Source organism: Rissa tridactyla, chromosome 6, assembly GCF_028500815.1.
Source record: "Rissa tridactyla isolate bRisTri1 chromosome 6, bRisTri1.patW.cur.20221130, whole genome shotgun sequence".
In the NCBI taxonomy this organism is placed as follows: Eukaryota; Metazoa; Chordata; class Aves; order Charadriiformes; family Laridae; genus Rissa; species Rissa tridactyla.
The window spans coordinates 22,296,529-22,311,068 of NC_071471.1; the positions used below are offsets into that span (position 1 = coordinate 22,296,529).

Below are 14,540 nucleotides of genomic sequence, written 5' to 3' on the forward strand. Positions count from 1 at the left end.
TACAACCACACAGAGTCTATTTTGTATACAGCACCATGGTATATTCACTGTCTGCATAAATGCTGTACTTTGGTTCACCCTGGACAAACCGTAGACATCAGAATATCCCCAGAAGAAAGGAGCCTTTCACAGTCCAATTTGTGTCTTTGGAATAGCTCAGTTAACGCTGTACCTTCTCAACAGACAAAGTTTTCAATGTCGTTTCATTCACTGGCCTGATTCTCAACATGGAAGTCCACTTGAAGCATGGCCATGTAACAAGAAAAGGCCGTACAACACGATCCTGCAGTATAAGCAGTCAACGCTCTGTTATAATTATCCAGAACACCAAGGCAGTGAGTGAGTGCTCTCTGTCAGGCTGTGAACAATATACATTACTCTTCTTGAGAGACTACAATACACCACTGGAGTCACAAAAACCCCCCACCAACAGTTTGTTACGTACCCAAAACTAGAAATATACAACTACAATACAAATAGTTTATTATTTGCAAAGAATATACCACATAAAATATATATTGGAAACAAATGGAATCTGTTCTTTCAGGGAGGAATTACAGCAGTCCCAGGTTAAATAACAAGGAGGAAAAAATTCTGGGGGGAAGAGAAAGCCATGTAATCCAGCCTTCCACTCGAGAGAGACAGCCAGTACGAGGTCATTGGACACCACAACTCTCTGCGCTTGGCTGCAGTGTGATGGAAAGAAACCTCAGCCAAAAAAAAAGACACGTGGAGCAACAACCCAATTCCAGACTGCTGTTAACTTGTTTAAGTATGGAAGAGAGATGAGGAGCAAGACCCCCCGCAGCTCTTTTATAAAAACAGTGTCACAATACTTTATGTAAAGGATGAGTACTGCAGCCAGCAGTACTTAGCCAAATTAATTGGGATCTGGAAATAATAGCATAATGTGAAGTTTAATATTAGCTAAGCAGCTAGCAAGCTGATTTCTAGGAGCGCTGACTGGCCCATCCCTATTTTAAAAACTTCCAGTGAAATATTGCTGCAGCTACAGACACAAATGAAGCAACAGACGTATTAATTTCCCTTTCTTGTGCACAGCTATTTGCCTTTCTTGGGCAGTGGCAGCAAGCTTTCACAAAGCAACTTTCAAACAAGCCTTCTCTATTAGAAGAGACAAAGAATTTCACAACAAAGTTTCAAAATACAATAAATTATTTACCTCCTGGGTGATGCTGATCTATTTCACTGACTAGTTTGGTGAATTGCCTTTTCTACATGAAAGCTTAACTAGGCACTTATGGAAACAACCTGAAGTACTGCCACACCTGATGAAGAGTTGGGTAATTAACATAGAACGTGTTACTTATGCCAAAACACAGCAGCTACTACCCCCTACCAACAAGATACACACATATATTCCACTCTCAACCTCTGTTTCCATTTTCTATCTTCCAAGGCACTACAGAAGTTCCGCTCTTAAACAATACACCACCAAATGATAAACATCCTTATTTCTGCCATCTCTTTTCCTCTGATTACACTGACACTTTTTTCTTTCTACAAACAGAATTTTATGCTGAATACTACCAGCTGTTTTCCCCATATTAAATGAATAAATATGAGCAAAAGGGAAGGTAAAGTACACAAAAGAAACAGCAATATATTTGAAGACAGTAAAGAGCTAAAAGACACAACACTCCACTCCACTTTTCTCTAAGACAGTTAATGTCCAATAGGCATTTGATCCCTAGGCTCTTACCAAATTGCTAAGACACGAATGACCCCTACTGCAGGTGCTGTTACAATCCCTGCTGACAGAGACCCAGCTGCAATTCAATCCAGGAGATACACAAAAGCAGCACCAGGAGGCTTAATTCTTTACACCTTCACACCTTCCCTGCTTTGTAGCAGCCAGTTATTTGCAGCTGTGCCAACTTTCCAAACACTCCAGTCAGATTTAGCATAACTGGAATACAAGGTACTGATACAGCCAGAGCAAGATGCAATGAGAACCAATGCACCTCACTGAATACATCAGATTTTTCTCTTCTGCAAGAATATTCACTTCTGGTACAAAAAAAGTCAGTAAAAGTTCAGCTGGAAATTTCAGGTCCAGTGGGGCTTTTCCACAATAGCCTTACCTCAATGGCTGTGCCACCCCAGAGTCCCCCCTGTGCCAGGCACACGGGCCAGAGGAGTTCCCCTGGAAAACCCACCTGCTGGCCCTGGCACTCTGCATTACGGACCCAGAGGCACCGATCGCTGCGCAGCAGAGAACATCACAGCTCCGCACGGCAGTCCCAAACCTGGCTATGGACAACGAGCAACCCTGATTATGGCTGCTGAGGCATCTTCCGTCTGTTAGCCAAGACACAATGGTTAATTCTGCTCATTCTTAGTTGATGTAGCTAGAAAAGGTTTAACCTTAAGAGAAAAGCTTTGTACCCTGGCATGAGTCCTCAGCATAAGGTATTTTATAAAAGTTTGCCTTTCAAAGGCAACATTACTGCAACCCAAAAAAGCGTGGTAAAAAGATGGTAACTTCATTAAGTTTCCCAGAGCCGTAGATATTCAACACAGCAAGCAACCCAGACTTCAGAACCATTGTGCCTGCTGGGGAATAAAACCTAACATCTGGAAGTCCCTAAGTGCTCCCACTGAGCAGTATAACTGAAACCAGAATTTGGCCTGGCGTCTCCAAATCTTAAGTTCAGTGTCTTTAAAAGACCATCTTTGCAGATCTGACTGCATTTGCCTCAGATATCGAATCAAAAGCCCTGATGAAATCCAGCACCAGTATGTTTCATCAGTCAACAGGAAGTCAGACTCACAGAAGTGGCAGACAATTTTTGCTGCCCCACAACTGAAGTCTTGATGTTTTAAAGACAGACTGAGTAAAATATAACTCAAACGCATGAGCAGTAATTAGATACTTACATTCTTAAGTTAGCAGTATGAGATCTGTTAGCAACACCTTAAAAAAACACTCTCCTCAGGAGAACCAGACCATCAAATTCAGATTTCCTTCATCACTCTCATTATCTGGGTTTTTTTGCATTCTTGCAGCAGAGAAAAATACTTCTAATGGAACTTCATTTATAACACTTTAAGATGCAATTAGAGAATACAATAGTTCAGCTGGTACATGGACTTAAATATACTCTTAAGGGACAACTACTCAGCACAGTGTCTGGGCAGAGCCCAAAGCAGCCAAGACAGTTCCTAGAACGTTCCCACCAAAACTTCATCAGCGTAGTGTATCCTGTTTGACAACAGGCCAAGTTCTGATCTCTATGTGCCCAGAGGGCAGGCCAGTGCAAATCTGCCAGCAGTAGTTGTAGAGACACTTGAGGATTTGGCAAGGGCTCACAGCACCTACAACCTTTGTGGGAAGGCAGGAGAGACAAGTAAGCTTCTACCAAGCTTTCACATGTCAGAAGCGTGGAAATGCTTTATGAAGACCTTCAAAGCTGACTGCAGAAGCACTGCAAATCTGGTGAGGTGAAGAAAACAACTCCCATTTGGTATACAGATAGCCAGGAAGCATGAACTGGCTGCTGCCTCCAGGCAGAGCAGCGGTTTTAGTGCTGCTCTCCACTTCTAGTGGGCAAGGCCCCTCAGAAGACAGGAACGGCCACTAACTTTAGGGGAAGAGAGTTGCAGAATTGTTTCCCGTTTTATGCAGAGAGAGACTGTGCACTGCATTTAGGCACTGGCGTGGGGTAAACTTTGATGAGTGAGGACATTTCACTTACAACTTTCCCTCTTTCAGCTTCTTAGTCTACTTTGTGAACTCTATTGCCTAAAAAAACTAGAAGAAAATATTTATCTGAATTACATGATTCACAGTAATGATATGCTTAATCATCTAAGAAGGAGTCATTAATCTCTCATAACGCATTGCTTTAAGTCCAAAGGGATCTTAATATAAAAATGGCTAAGTGACTCATAAATGTCTAGTGATTTGAAAAGGCTAGGGGGCATTTCTCTGTGAAACCTAACAACTTGCCGTCCGTGCCTGTCAGCAAAGTTCTTACATACAATCACGTAAAGGGAAGAGAAAATACTGTGCAAGTAGCATGGTATGAGTTTGCAGCCCGTCTGCACTATTCCACTGTTGGAAAGACTGAAGCCTCATGCAATGGATTTCAGAAGCGAATGCTACTGGGATGACTGGGGTCTGTGTTTCTGTGGCATTTCAGACCCCCTTCCACAGGATTTCCTGTGGAAATCACCAAAAGCACATACGTGTCTCCGTGGTTATGGTCATATACGAGCATATGGGCTGTGAAGTACCTAAAAAATCACGTGACTGAGAAGAACTCGGAGACCGGAGTGCTCGGTCCCGTCCCCCGGCGCACGCCGGGCTGATACCGGCACCGACAGCGAGCTCTTCGTGTTCCGCTTCACCTGCCCGCGCAAAGCTCGTTCGAAAGGAAAAGCAAAGCGGCGAAACTCAAGAGAGGAAGGCAGCCAGGAGAGGGACACCAGCAGCCGTCGGTAGCACTGAAACGGGGAGACGCGGAGGTACCGGCGAGCCGCCCGGGCCGGCCAGCGCTCGCCCAGAGGGACCGTGCGGGCCGGGAGACCCAGCGCCGCGCCTCCCGCTCCGGCCCCCGCCGCGCCCCGGCTCCCCGCCGCGCTTCGCACCTGGGCCGCTGCCCGCTGCGCTCCGCTCGGCGCTGCCCACGCCGCACTCACCCGCAGCTGGAGCCGCCCGCTGGCGGCGGCGGCGGCCGTGGCCGCGCTGTGCCGCAGCTCCGCCGCCTGCCCCGGCCGCAGCAGGCTCCGGGTGAAGCGCCGCGTCCGCTCGCCGGCCATGGGCGCCGGCAGCCCCGCGCTCCGGCCGCCGCTCGCCGCCCGGGCCGAGGCGCCGTCAGGAAGCGGAACTGGGGGTTTCCCTCCCGCTCCCCCCGCGCGGGGGAGGTGTGCGGGGCGGGGGCCGCCCGCCGCCGGAGAGTTGGCAGCCCCTCCCTGGGGGAGCGTCGCGCCCCCGCCGCCCGCGCTGGCCATGTGCGCCGCCGGCCGAGCGACAGCCCCGGGACGGCGCCGCTGGGACGGCCCCGCTCCCGCCCCGGCCGCTCCGGAGCGGCTGCGCGGCGAGGGGGCAAGGGGGGCCCCCGCGGAGGCTGGGGGAGCGGGGCGCAGGGGGGAGCCCCGGGCCGGCCGCCCCTCTTTGCGCGCATGTGGTCAGCGGAAGATGCTCGTCCAGCTGCCGGGCTGGGTTCGACAGAGGAAGCGCTGCTCTTGGTGTTAACCGCTCGCCAAGGTGGGGTTGTCGGCTCACCGGAGGAAGCCGGAGCCTAGCCGGCGGGTTGCATGAGAAATCAACTCTCTGGTCAGCCCCGCCATCCTCGGAGCTGGTGGGATGTATTTGCCAAGCAGCAAGGGCTGATGTGGTCCCTGAACCGAGTGAGGCTGGATGTCTTCCACTCCTTCTGCCAGTTGGCATGGTGGCCCTGTTTCTTCACTATGGAAAACTTCATCGATACAAAGTTAAGTTTAGCCATTTAAGAAGTTACACAATAGTCACAGTTCTTCCCCCTAGCAGAATGAACGTATCTTCTGTTAGTAGGAATACAGCTTTATGCCTTAACATCAAGCTGTAACGTGGAGAATATAGGATTGCTGTGAGAGCCGTGTTTGAATTTCTTCACACAAGAATACTTAATTCTCCTCTGTGATGTGGGATTTTCAGAACTCAGTTACACTGTTAGGTGTGGGAAAGAAGGCAACCATGAGCGATCACACATTTGAGTGCATGGCAATCCCCGCAAGACAAAATGGAAATAAAACCCGAGGAGCTTCAGGTGTAATCCCTGACAAGGCAATGATGTTGCACGAGCGTGAGGGCAAAGATGAAGCTGCAAAGGTGCTGAGGCACAAAAGCCAACAGGGTCCGTTAACGCCTAGTTAGACTGTTGTATAGGGAATTAAATGTTGCAAGCACTCCTGCCTTACATCCTCACCAAGGAGCATGCTGTCTGCTTTGGGGTAGTTGGCTGTAAGTCACTGCGGTACCAGCGTGCCATGAATTCACTGCAGCCTCTGGGTAGCTCCCAATTCTCTCCTCCAAATTTACTAAAGATACCAAAGGCAGCAATGATAACAGGACATCACAGCCCAGAGTTTAAGTATTCTTCTGCAAGGGAAACATTTCCCAGTAAGGTGAATCATCTGAAGTGCGTTAAGTGCCCCATAATTGGTTTAAAACAATTAAAGATACCAGTCTAGATATTTCTATCATTCAACAGGTGTTATCTTGTAATATCTTGGAGGTGATACTTGTTTGAAGCTAAAGCTCAGTAAGGAAGTACTACTGGATTGGAAAAAATTTCTTGATCTTGAGAAATTTGACAGAAAAAGCCCCTGAGAGATGGAAAAAGGAGACTCCACTCACTTTGCAAACAATCCAGATAAGGCTCATTATAGGAAATTGCAGCCTGATGTTGCAAAGAAAGAAAAAAAAGATTAAGTGGACCCAGTGACTCTGAGGAAGCATTCTGCCTCAACACAAAGATGTAACTTACGATAAATGTGACTGCAAGTTGTTGCAGACAAAAAAAGAAAACACACATTGCATCTGTGAGAAAGAATAATGAAAATTAACGTTTTCTTCCATTCAGTATGTGCATGTAGATTCTGGAAAGTTATTTAAAGGAAATAATCACCATAATCCAGGTCAGGAACCTGCAGCCTTCCCTGGCTTTGGGCACAGTACTGTTGCTCCTGCTCAGATGTGGTCAGCTCTGCGGGCAGGCAATAACAGCCTGTGTCCCACATTACTTCTCTCTTCACAGCTCTACACCAGCAAGCTGGGGGTTGAGTGAATATGCAGATACTTGTCAGTCAGCAGTTGGCTGCTTAAATCTATTAGTAGACATCAAGAAGTAAAAGAGCCAGCTGTTTCTGCACCACAAACATTTCCAAGCCTGCAGAAAAGCAAGAAATATCCACAAATACTGAAATAATGAGCAAAAAAGGCAGTTGGATTAAATATAACACACTTTTTAATTTTCACCCTCTTAAGTAAACATTCAGTGATGGTCTGGGCAAGGAGCTTTGTCAAAGATGAGCTGGGTCTGCTGCCTCTGAAATTGCCAGTGCAAAGCAGAAGCGTCCGGGATTTTACATGCATATGGTTGTTTACCAAATAATTATTATGCAAAATTATTTTGGTTTGTCTCAGTTCCTCTGTATTTCAGAAGTTTTTTAGTTTTCAGATTTCAGTCGGTTGTTACACAGAGCCACTATACTTTGTACGAATCTTTCCATTTGATCCATAGTGTAGCTCTCCCCCTACTACTAAAAAAAAAAGTCTATATGGTATATCCTGTTAACTCTCCATAAACTGTTAGCTTGAACACAGCTCAGTCTGCCAGGGCTATCTGAACTCTTACTGCAGAACTAATCATGTCATAGCACAAAATAATAATAGAAGGAAATGAAAGCATATAAACACAAAATATCTCCTTCGAGAGTCAAATTAAAAACTACAAAAGTAATACTCTTGCAAATGCCTCTAATATCTACATTTATAGGTCCACTTTACTGCAAAGGTTATACTCTGTAAAAACAGGCTTTTAGCTTAAGGAATATTAAGAGAAATAAGTTTCCAGCCCTTCAGCTAGCCTTTCTCTCAGGGACCAGCTGGGGTGTAGCTGCTTGAGTAGAAGCATCGTTGGCATCAGTAGGGCTGTTTCAGCAAGGCAGGTAAAAGGGTCACAGGGTGGCTGTAAATATTTCAAGATTCCTGCTATGGCCTACTCTATGTATGGTTTCTATATAAAATTAACTATTTCTGCTAGATTTGTAAGGATGTAGGCTGATCATTGAAGAGCTACAACTGACTGATCCGAGTGGAACTATTAATATTAATCAATTAACATATGTATGTCTTTAATGAATCAGGACCAAGTAGGTCATTAAGTGTAAACCTCAAACAACAGGCAAACATGTATCCTTTTTAGAAAGACTTACTACTGGAAATCACACTGCTTGTAGAAGACAGGCTTTGTACTTGTTTTACAGGCTCATCAAGGTCACAATATTTTTCCTTAATTAAGGAATACCAGATCCGACCTCATATTTACTTACTCTGATGGGTCAAAATTCTTGTCCTTTTAGAGTGTTAAATATAAGAAGTTCTTGAGAAAAGAACACTGCCGGAGAAAATATTGAAAGGGCACCGTAGTATTCAAGCACACAATTTCAATGAGAACAAAGACGTATACGTATTTAATGGCATCTCTGACCAGGGCACGCAATCAGATAAGTGGCCAGACAAATGAGTATGTCAGGTTGATCTGACCTCATTCATACTTTTGAACTCTAGAGATATACTCCTCCACCACCCTACCCCCAAATTTTATGCTACAAGAAATATTTTTTCACCCAAACCAGTTGCTTTTGGGTAATTTGGCTTTGCCTTGTGAATAGAATGAAGTAAAAATTGTGCATTGAAGTCAGGAGAAAATCCTTCTCCCTCCACTGTATCAAGAGCTGGCAACCCCCTGGGAAAGAAAATAAATGATTCTTATTCCATTGAGGATCATGTATTCTTGCAATAACGCAGCAACCAAAGTCACCTGCTACTTGAAGCTACAGATGCAACGTGACAAATGACCTAAGTCTATCTACAGGTGCCTCATGGGACAGGTGGAACTGCCGTTTTAAAGATAAAATGTATTACTATAGAGGTCAAACATGGAAAGCAAAAAAACTAAGGGAAAAATACTTTTATTCACAATTGTACTTGGTGTAAGAGATGTAAAATACGATGTTGCCTTGCAGTTATTTAATGACAGAGGGCACATTCAGCTGTACGGCCTCCAACTTCCCCCTACAGGTGCTATTACGTTAGAACTGCATCTATGGAAGATCTCATATTTACTGGCAGTTTTTATGTGGCAGAATTTCCATGGTCTTTAACTTGTATAATGTTAAATGTAAAGGGGGCACTACCTAATAGTTAAGGCAATAGTCTGGAGACCTGGGCTGATTCCTGTTCTGCAGAATTTATCTTACTCCGACTTTCCTCTGAAAGATGGAAAAAATAGCACTTTGCTACCTCACCATGGATGTAGTTTAAAGGTGTTCAAATGTTTATTTCACAAGGTCCAAACAAGTAACAAGGCTAGATATGGCTGTAAGTAAATATTTTTAAGAACAAAAGGAATTAATACTAATTTAATGTTAATTATTTTAAACTGTTTATCGGTCTCAGCCAGGTCTGGCGTTTCACTAAAAATTTTCATCTAAATACTGTATTCCATTTTCTGGTCAGCTGTTAATCACAATCCCATTAATCACTCTCCCCAGTAAAAAGGTTTCAATACTTTCACCTTCCATATGGTTCAAGCGGAAGATCAATATTGTTTACGAGACATTCAGACGCTACATTAAGAACAGCATTATAAATACCTAGCTAGAACAACAACAACAAAAAAGTGCTTTCCACTTCAGCTGTGCAAAAGCAAACCCTTGAATTTGCAACAGCTGTATTAGTCTCTTAGGAGAAGATTCACACACGTATTTATGCACCTTTACGGAGCAGAAGCATTACTTCAGTGATGCACAAGACGCTCGTCTTATCCTGTAAGTCCTCCGGCACCCACAGGACTACAGGTGTCTTTAAGTAGAGTGCCGTTCTTAAGTATGCAGAAAATAACAAGTTTGGTGTTTGGATGTTTCACTCTGCAAAGCTGTTACAAGTTCTCAGGCATGGCAGCACTGAGCAGCACGGCCCTTCTAAGGCTCCTTCACGTCCTATCTCTGCCATTCATTAGGTCCCTTTTAGATACTCTCATAAAATTCTAACACGGAAGCTGCAAGGAAAATCATGTCAAATCAATTTCAAGTTTATCTTAATCACTGGATGACTGATGTGTTCTCAATTTCAAAATATTTCTCCGTTATCAATTACATTAAATACACATTACTGAGAGACTCTGTTCAGTATGACTGATGCAATTTTGTTCATGATTTAATTGTGACACCAAGTCATTTGTAAATAGACTGAGGTCAGTTGTCATGACAAATGCATATCCATGTCATATTTTGCATCGGTGAAATTACATCAAATCACACAAATAAAACTATAGGTCAAGCAGGCTTTACCTTTTAAAGTAGAAATTCTACCTGTTCCGTGTAGCACTTGACAAGTGTGCATCATCATAGCTATCACTCTAGTTTGAAAAACAGGCAGAAAAGTTAAATACAAAATAATAGAAGCTTAAGGTAATTCCATGTGATCACAGTCTTCATTTAGGAATATTCAAAACACCTTGAAACCTCTAGTAAGAGCTCCACCTGCACATTTTTCACTGTATTTACAGGTGATACTAAAGGCAAGATTAATTGTCTTCACACTATTAATTCTCACTTTAATGTCCCGTACCTCCGTGGCACAAATTCTTCTTCCACAGTAAGCATATTTTACCATTTGTGGAAGTCAACTAGGTCAAGATCCCGACCTTTCCATTTTTAAATGCTGTTTTTCACGGTACTCTATACAAAGTGTACTTGGCATTGAGGACTGCATTCCAAGAGACTTCTTTTTCTTAACACTCAGTCTGCTTGATTTTTCTACTGCCTGAAATGATTAATAGGATGGGTCTCATGACCTCTAAATTTTATTTTAAAATCTCTTTAGCCTGCTACCTCACCGGTACAAATTCCCAATGGAAATGAACTGGGGTGAGTGCTGAATGCAACCATAATTGAATGGGTAATCCTCTTGGGTAAAAGCTCGACACTTTGCCATCTTTTCCTTTTTACAAGCACAAATCTTTTTTCCTTCATGAAAATGCAGAGCGCATAAACTATAAGGTCTGTGGTATAAAAATAAACAGCAAAACCAGCCAACCTCTCTTCACCTCTGCCAAACCTCTTGGACATTGTATATACACAACTGCAGTCAACTCCTTTGAAAAGGGAGACAATACCATAATCAAAGAATGAACCAGACAATACAAGTGAGTCAGAAAAGTCAGTATATCGTTCAGCCATTTTAAAAAAGGTGGAAGCAGGTTTCAATAGAGTGTTCAGCCTTCAATACAGGTCCAGTTCAAAGCAGTAGGAAGTAAAGCCTGAGTCTACCATTGCCCACCTCATGTGGTGGTTGTCTGGAGTGCAGAAAGATACCTATAGCAATGTACTGCTGCTGGGAGCAGTGGGGGGAACCGGCTACCCTGGAGACTGCAAATTCTGCATAGCAGAACATGAGTGATAAGGATAAATCTATGGGACACGATTCAGTACCATCTTTTGGGGAGGAAAGAATGGGGTTTTTTTGCTCCATTTAAGCAAAAAAAATGGAAGACTGGATGCAAATCTGCCTGCTGGAGTTGTAGTCAGAGCACTCCACTTGTGGAGGAGGTTGAACAGGGAATGCATCCCACCAGCTTGCACATCCCTAACTGCAGCGAGCGGCCTCTCCCCTTACCTTTGCCTTCCTCCCGCTGTCTCCCAGTGGTAAATTCTGCCTGCGCAGGTGGAGGAATTCCTGCTTTCAAATGTTGTGGGAAAAGCAGAGGCCTTTCCTCTGCTCCCTGTGAGACTGCTGTTCTACCGCCACGCTAGAAAATCAAGTAGCACCCACTGTACCAGCCCAAGCCCTCCTGAGTGTCGGGCTGAGCCACGACACGCATCTCTGCCTTCAGTGCACAGTCTAGTCCCTACCACAAGCACACCCACGCCAGCTCTTAAAGCCTGCTCCTCGAAGTGGAAACATGGCCACATCATGTGGTTTTGGGGTAAGTTTTGTTCTCTATTTCTCCTCCTGCTTCTCACACAAAGCGTTTGAAGTCACTTTTGGTTTCGCTACATGCACAAGCACTGGCTATGAGACCAAGTCTCCCTGCTCACTTTGCCACCAAAATGCAGAGAGATTTAAGGTGCCTCCCACAGCCCCTCTGGAGTCTCATCTGGACACTGCAAAAACACCTTTGCCAGAGATGACTTATTTGTGGAAAACACTCAGAATAGTTTTGAAGACCAAATTGATGTAATCTGGTACTCTGTAAAACATCCAGAGACCCGTATTTTCCAAGCTAGAAGACTCTTGGGCCCACCCCCTCTTCTGACTCAGATGAATTGAACAAAATGCTAAGCCATAAACATGTGTCAGAAAAAAAATGTAAACAGTCATGCTGAAATTTACTTCCTAGAGGTTTATTTTGCCAAAGCTTGCTGCTTTGTTCTTCCCTTTCAGGGGAGCTTGTGGAATAAAAAGGGAAAGAATCAAATTGTCTTCCCTGTCTCCCTCATATCCAGTCACAGACAAGTCAAAAACGAAAAAAAACCTCAACAACTCTCAAGGATGCATTGTCAGAAGAAAGAGGGGGAAAGGTTCTCATTGACGTATAAACTATTTGCCTAGCAGCTGATTATAACCAATTTATGTAAGTGGGAATCTGGAGTTTAATCTAATTTCTGTGAGTTTAAAAGCTGCCTCTGTGTCCAATTTGCTTGCATCATAAATATTTAAAGTTTGTATGCCTTTGAGCTATCACTTGTTATTTACAAACAGCAACACTAGAATGGCAATAGGCTTACTTTTAATTTAAATTTTGATACATAATAAACTAAAATGACTGATTGTATTTTAAACAAAAATCCTTTTCACCTCTCCAGCAAGAGGGTGAATTTGAGGTCAAGCTCAGATTGTAACTCACATGATGTAAATGAAAGCAGCAGGCAGCATGAACATATTACACACTGGAGAATCAAATGTCTTCTTTCTGATGGATTTCTTGAATCTTTGGGAGTTACAATAACATCTATAAATAGAAGTACTAATACTGTAACAGAGTACAAAACTACTAATAACATTAGGAAGTGATTTGTTATAAAATGAAAGCACAGATGGGCATGATAGCTGAATAACTTCTCATGGAGACAGCTACCCAAGAAGACCAACTGAAAAGCTGAACATGAACTTTTGCCAGCATCGGTCAACGTAAAATAATTCTGTCCCACTGACTGTAACAGTGGCAGGTGCCAGCATCTGTCTCCTTTTTCTGTACTCATAAATAAAAAACATTCAACAAGATGGAATAAGAAGTACTCTGCTTAGGGTAACTCTAGATACTTAATGTAACTAGAGAAGAGTGTTAAAAAACTGTCTGGCAGCTGTACTCTGAAGCTGTTATCAGATTCTTGATTTTAGTTGATAGTAACAATACATCACATTATTGAGACTGATCAAATCTCATTAAAGTTAATGGGACTAAATCCACTAATTTCACTGGGCTTTGGCATTCTCCCCTGCATAAGCAAAAGATTCCAACTTACTTACCGCCAAAGTACATTTTTAATTTAAGGGACAATCTCTGTCCCGAAATACACGTGTATTCTCATTCAACTTCCATAGAAGTTAAATTAATGTGGGAGGGGGGAAAAGATGCGGCCATGCCATTTAAGAGAAGATTTTTACAGTATTTACCACCTCCATTTATCTCTATGCTACCTTTTACTTTACTATCTATGCAGTGGAACATAGAGCCCCTCATTTCCCCACGCACAGAAAACAAAGTTTAAAAGATGGCTTTCACTGTTACCTCCTACAGTGAAAACAGTCATGCAGATTTTTTTTGGTCCAGCTTCTGCCCTCAGCACGTGTGATAATAAGCCACCTGGTTTTTCACATTTGCTTACTGCAACGTTTATTACCAACTGCGGCAGATATTCCCAGCAGGTCAAATTACTGTAGCATCCAGGTCCAAATGAGGTTCCACTACAGCCCCACTGCCTCAGCAGTTTACAAGAAAACAATCAACTGGGAATGACTCATGGGTGGATCAGAGACAAGGGAACAGAAATGAGATGCTTCCTTCCTACCCACATGTGGAGAGCTGGTGGGATTAGGAAACTGAAAACGCTTTGGCATGGCAAGCAGCAGGTGGAGTTGAGAGAAGTGTAAAAAGCAGACCTAGATGCTAAGATGGTGCCATTTTCATAAACAATTGTTCTTAAAAGACAACTACAGTTGGAAAGCTGAAAAAAGAGGCAACTTTAAATGTGTAACACTTAAAGAGCACTGAAAGTATCAGAAAACCCAAGTGTTACAGGCTGCATCCGTGTACTGCCTGGGGTTTGATACTGCATGCGCACACAGGCATACGCTGTGCACGTATTTCTCCTCGATCAGCGGGCTCAGTAGCCAGATATCAAACTCTTAAAAAAAAGGCTCTACCACCAGCATCTGCCCACATGGTAAGGTGCCCGGGATGCTTTGGCTATGCCTCTGGGCCCATCGCAATTAGACTGCTGCTCTGTTTTCTGGGCTGCTTGGTCTTCCTTAAGGCCATTTCTTCAACTTTTCTTTGGAATAAGACATTTTCTCCTTATTCAGCCATAAGATGACATGGATCTGTAACGCTTAATAGCTCCTTTGAGGGATAATAGCAAAAGCATCAGGAGTTAACATCAAGATTACTTTTATGACTAGAATGTAATTATTTATCACTAATGGCACATTAATAATTATAGTTCTCTGAATTCCCAGTTTAACATGCAGGGAGTCCCTGACTGTGTCCTTAAATGTCGTTTTTATGTGGACCCCAACAGCTTAA

General features: G+C 43.5%; 1 protein-coding gene across 1 annotated transcript in view; it reads right to left on the minus strand.

The window, feature by feature from the left end:
• Positions 1–4,792, minus strand: part of DOCK10 (dedicator of cytokinesis 10) — a 161,045-nt gene extending 156,253 nt beyond the window's left edge. The window contains exon 1 of the mRNA XM_054205107.1: positions 4,666–4,792. Coding sequence (XP_054061082.1) covers positions 4,666–4,785 — 120 coding nt within the window. The 5' untranslated portion in view covers positions 4,786–4,792. The remainder of the gene's footprint in view (positions 1–4,665) is intronic.
• Positions 4,793–14,540: the final 9,748 nt, after the last annotated feature.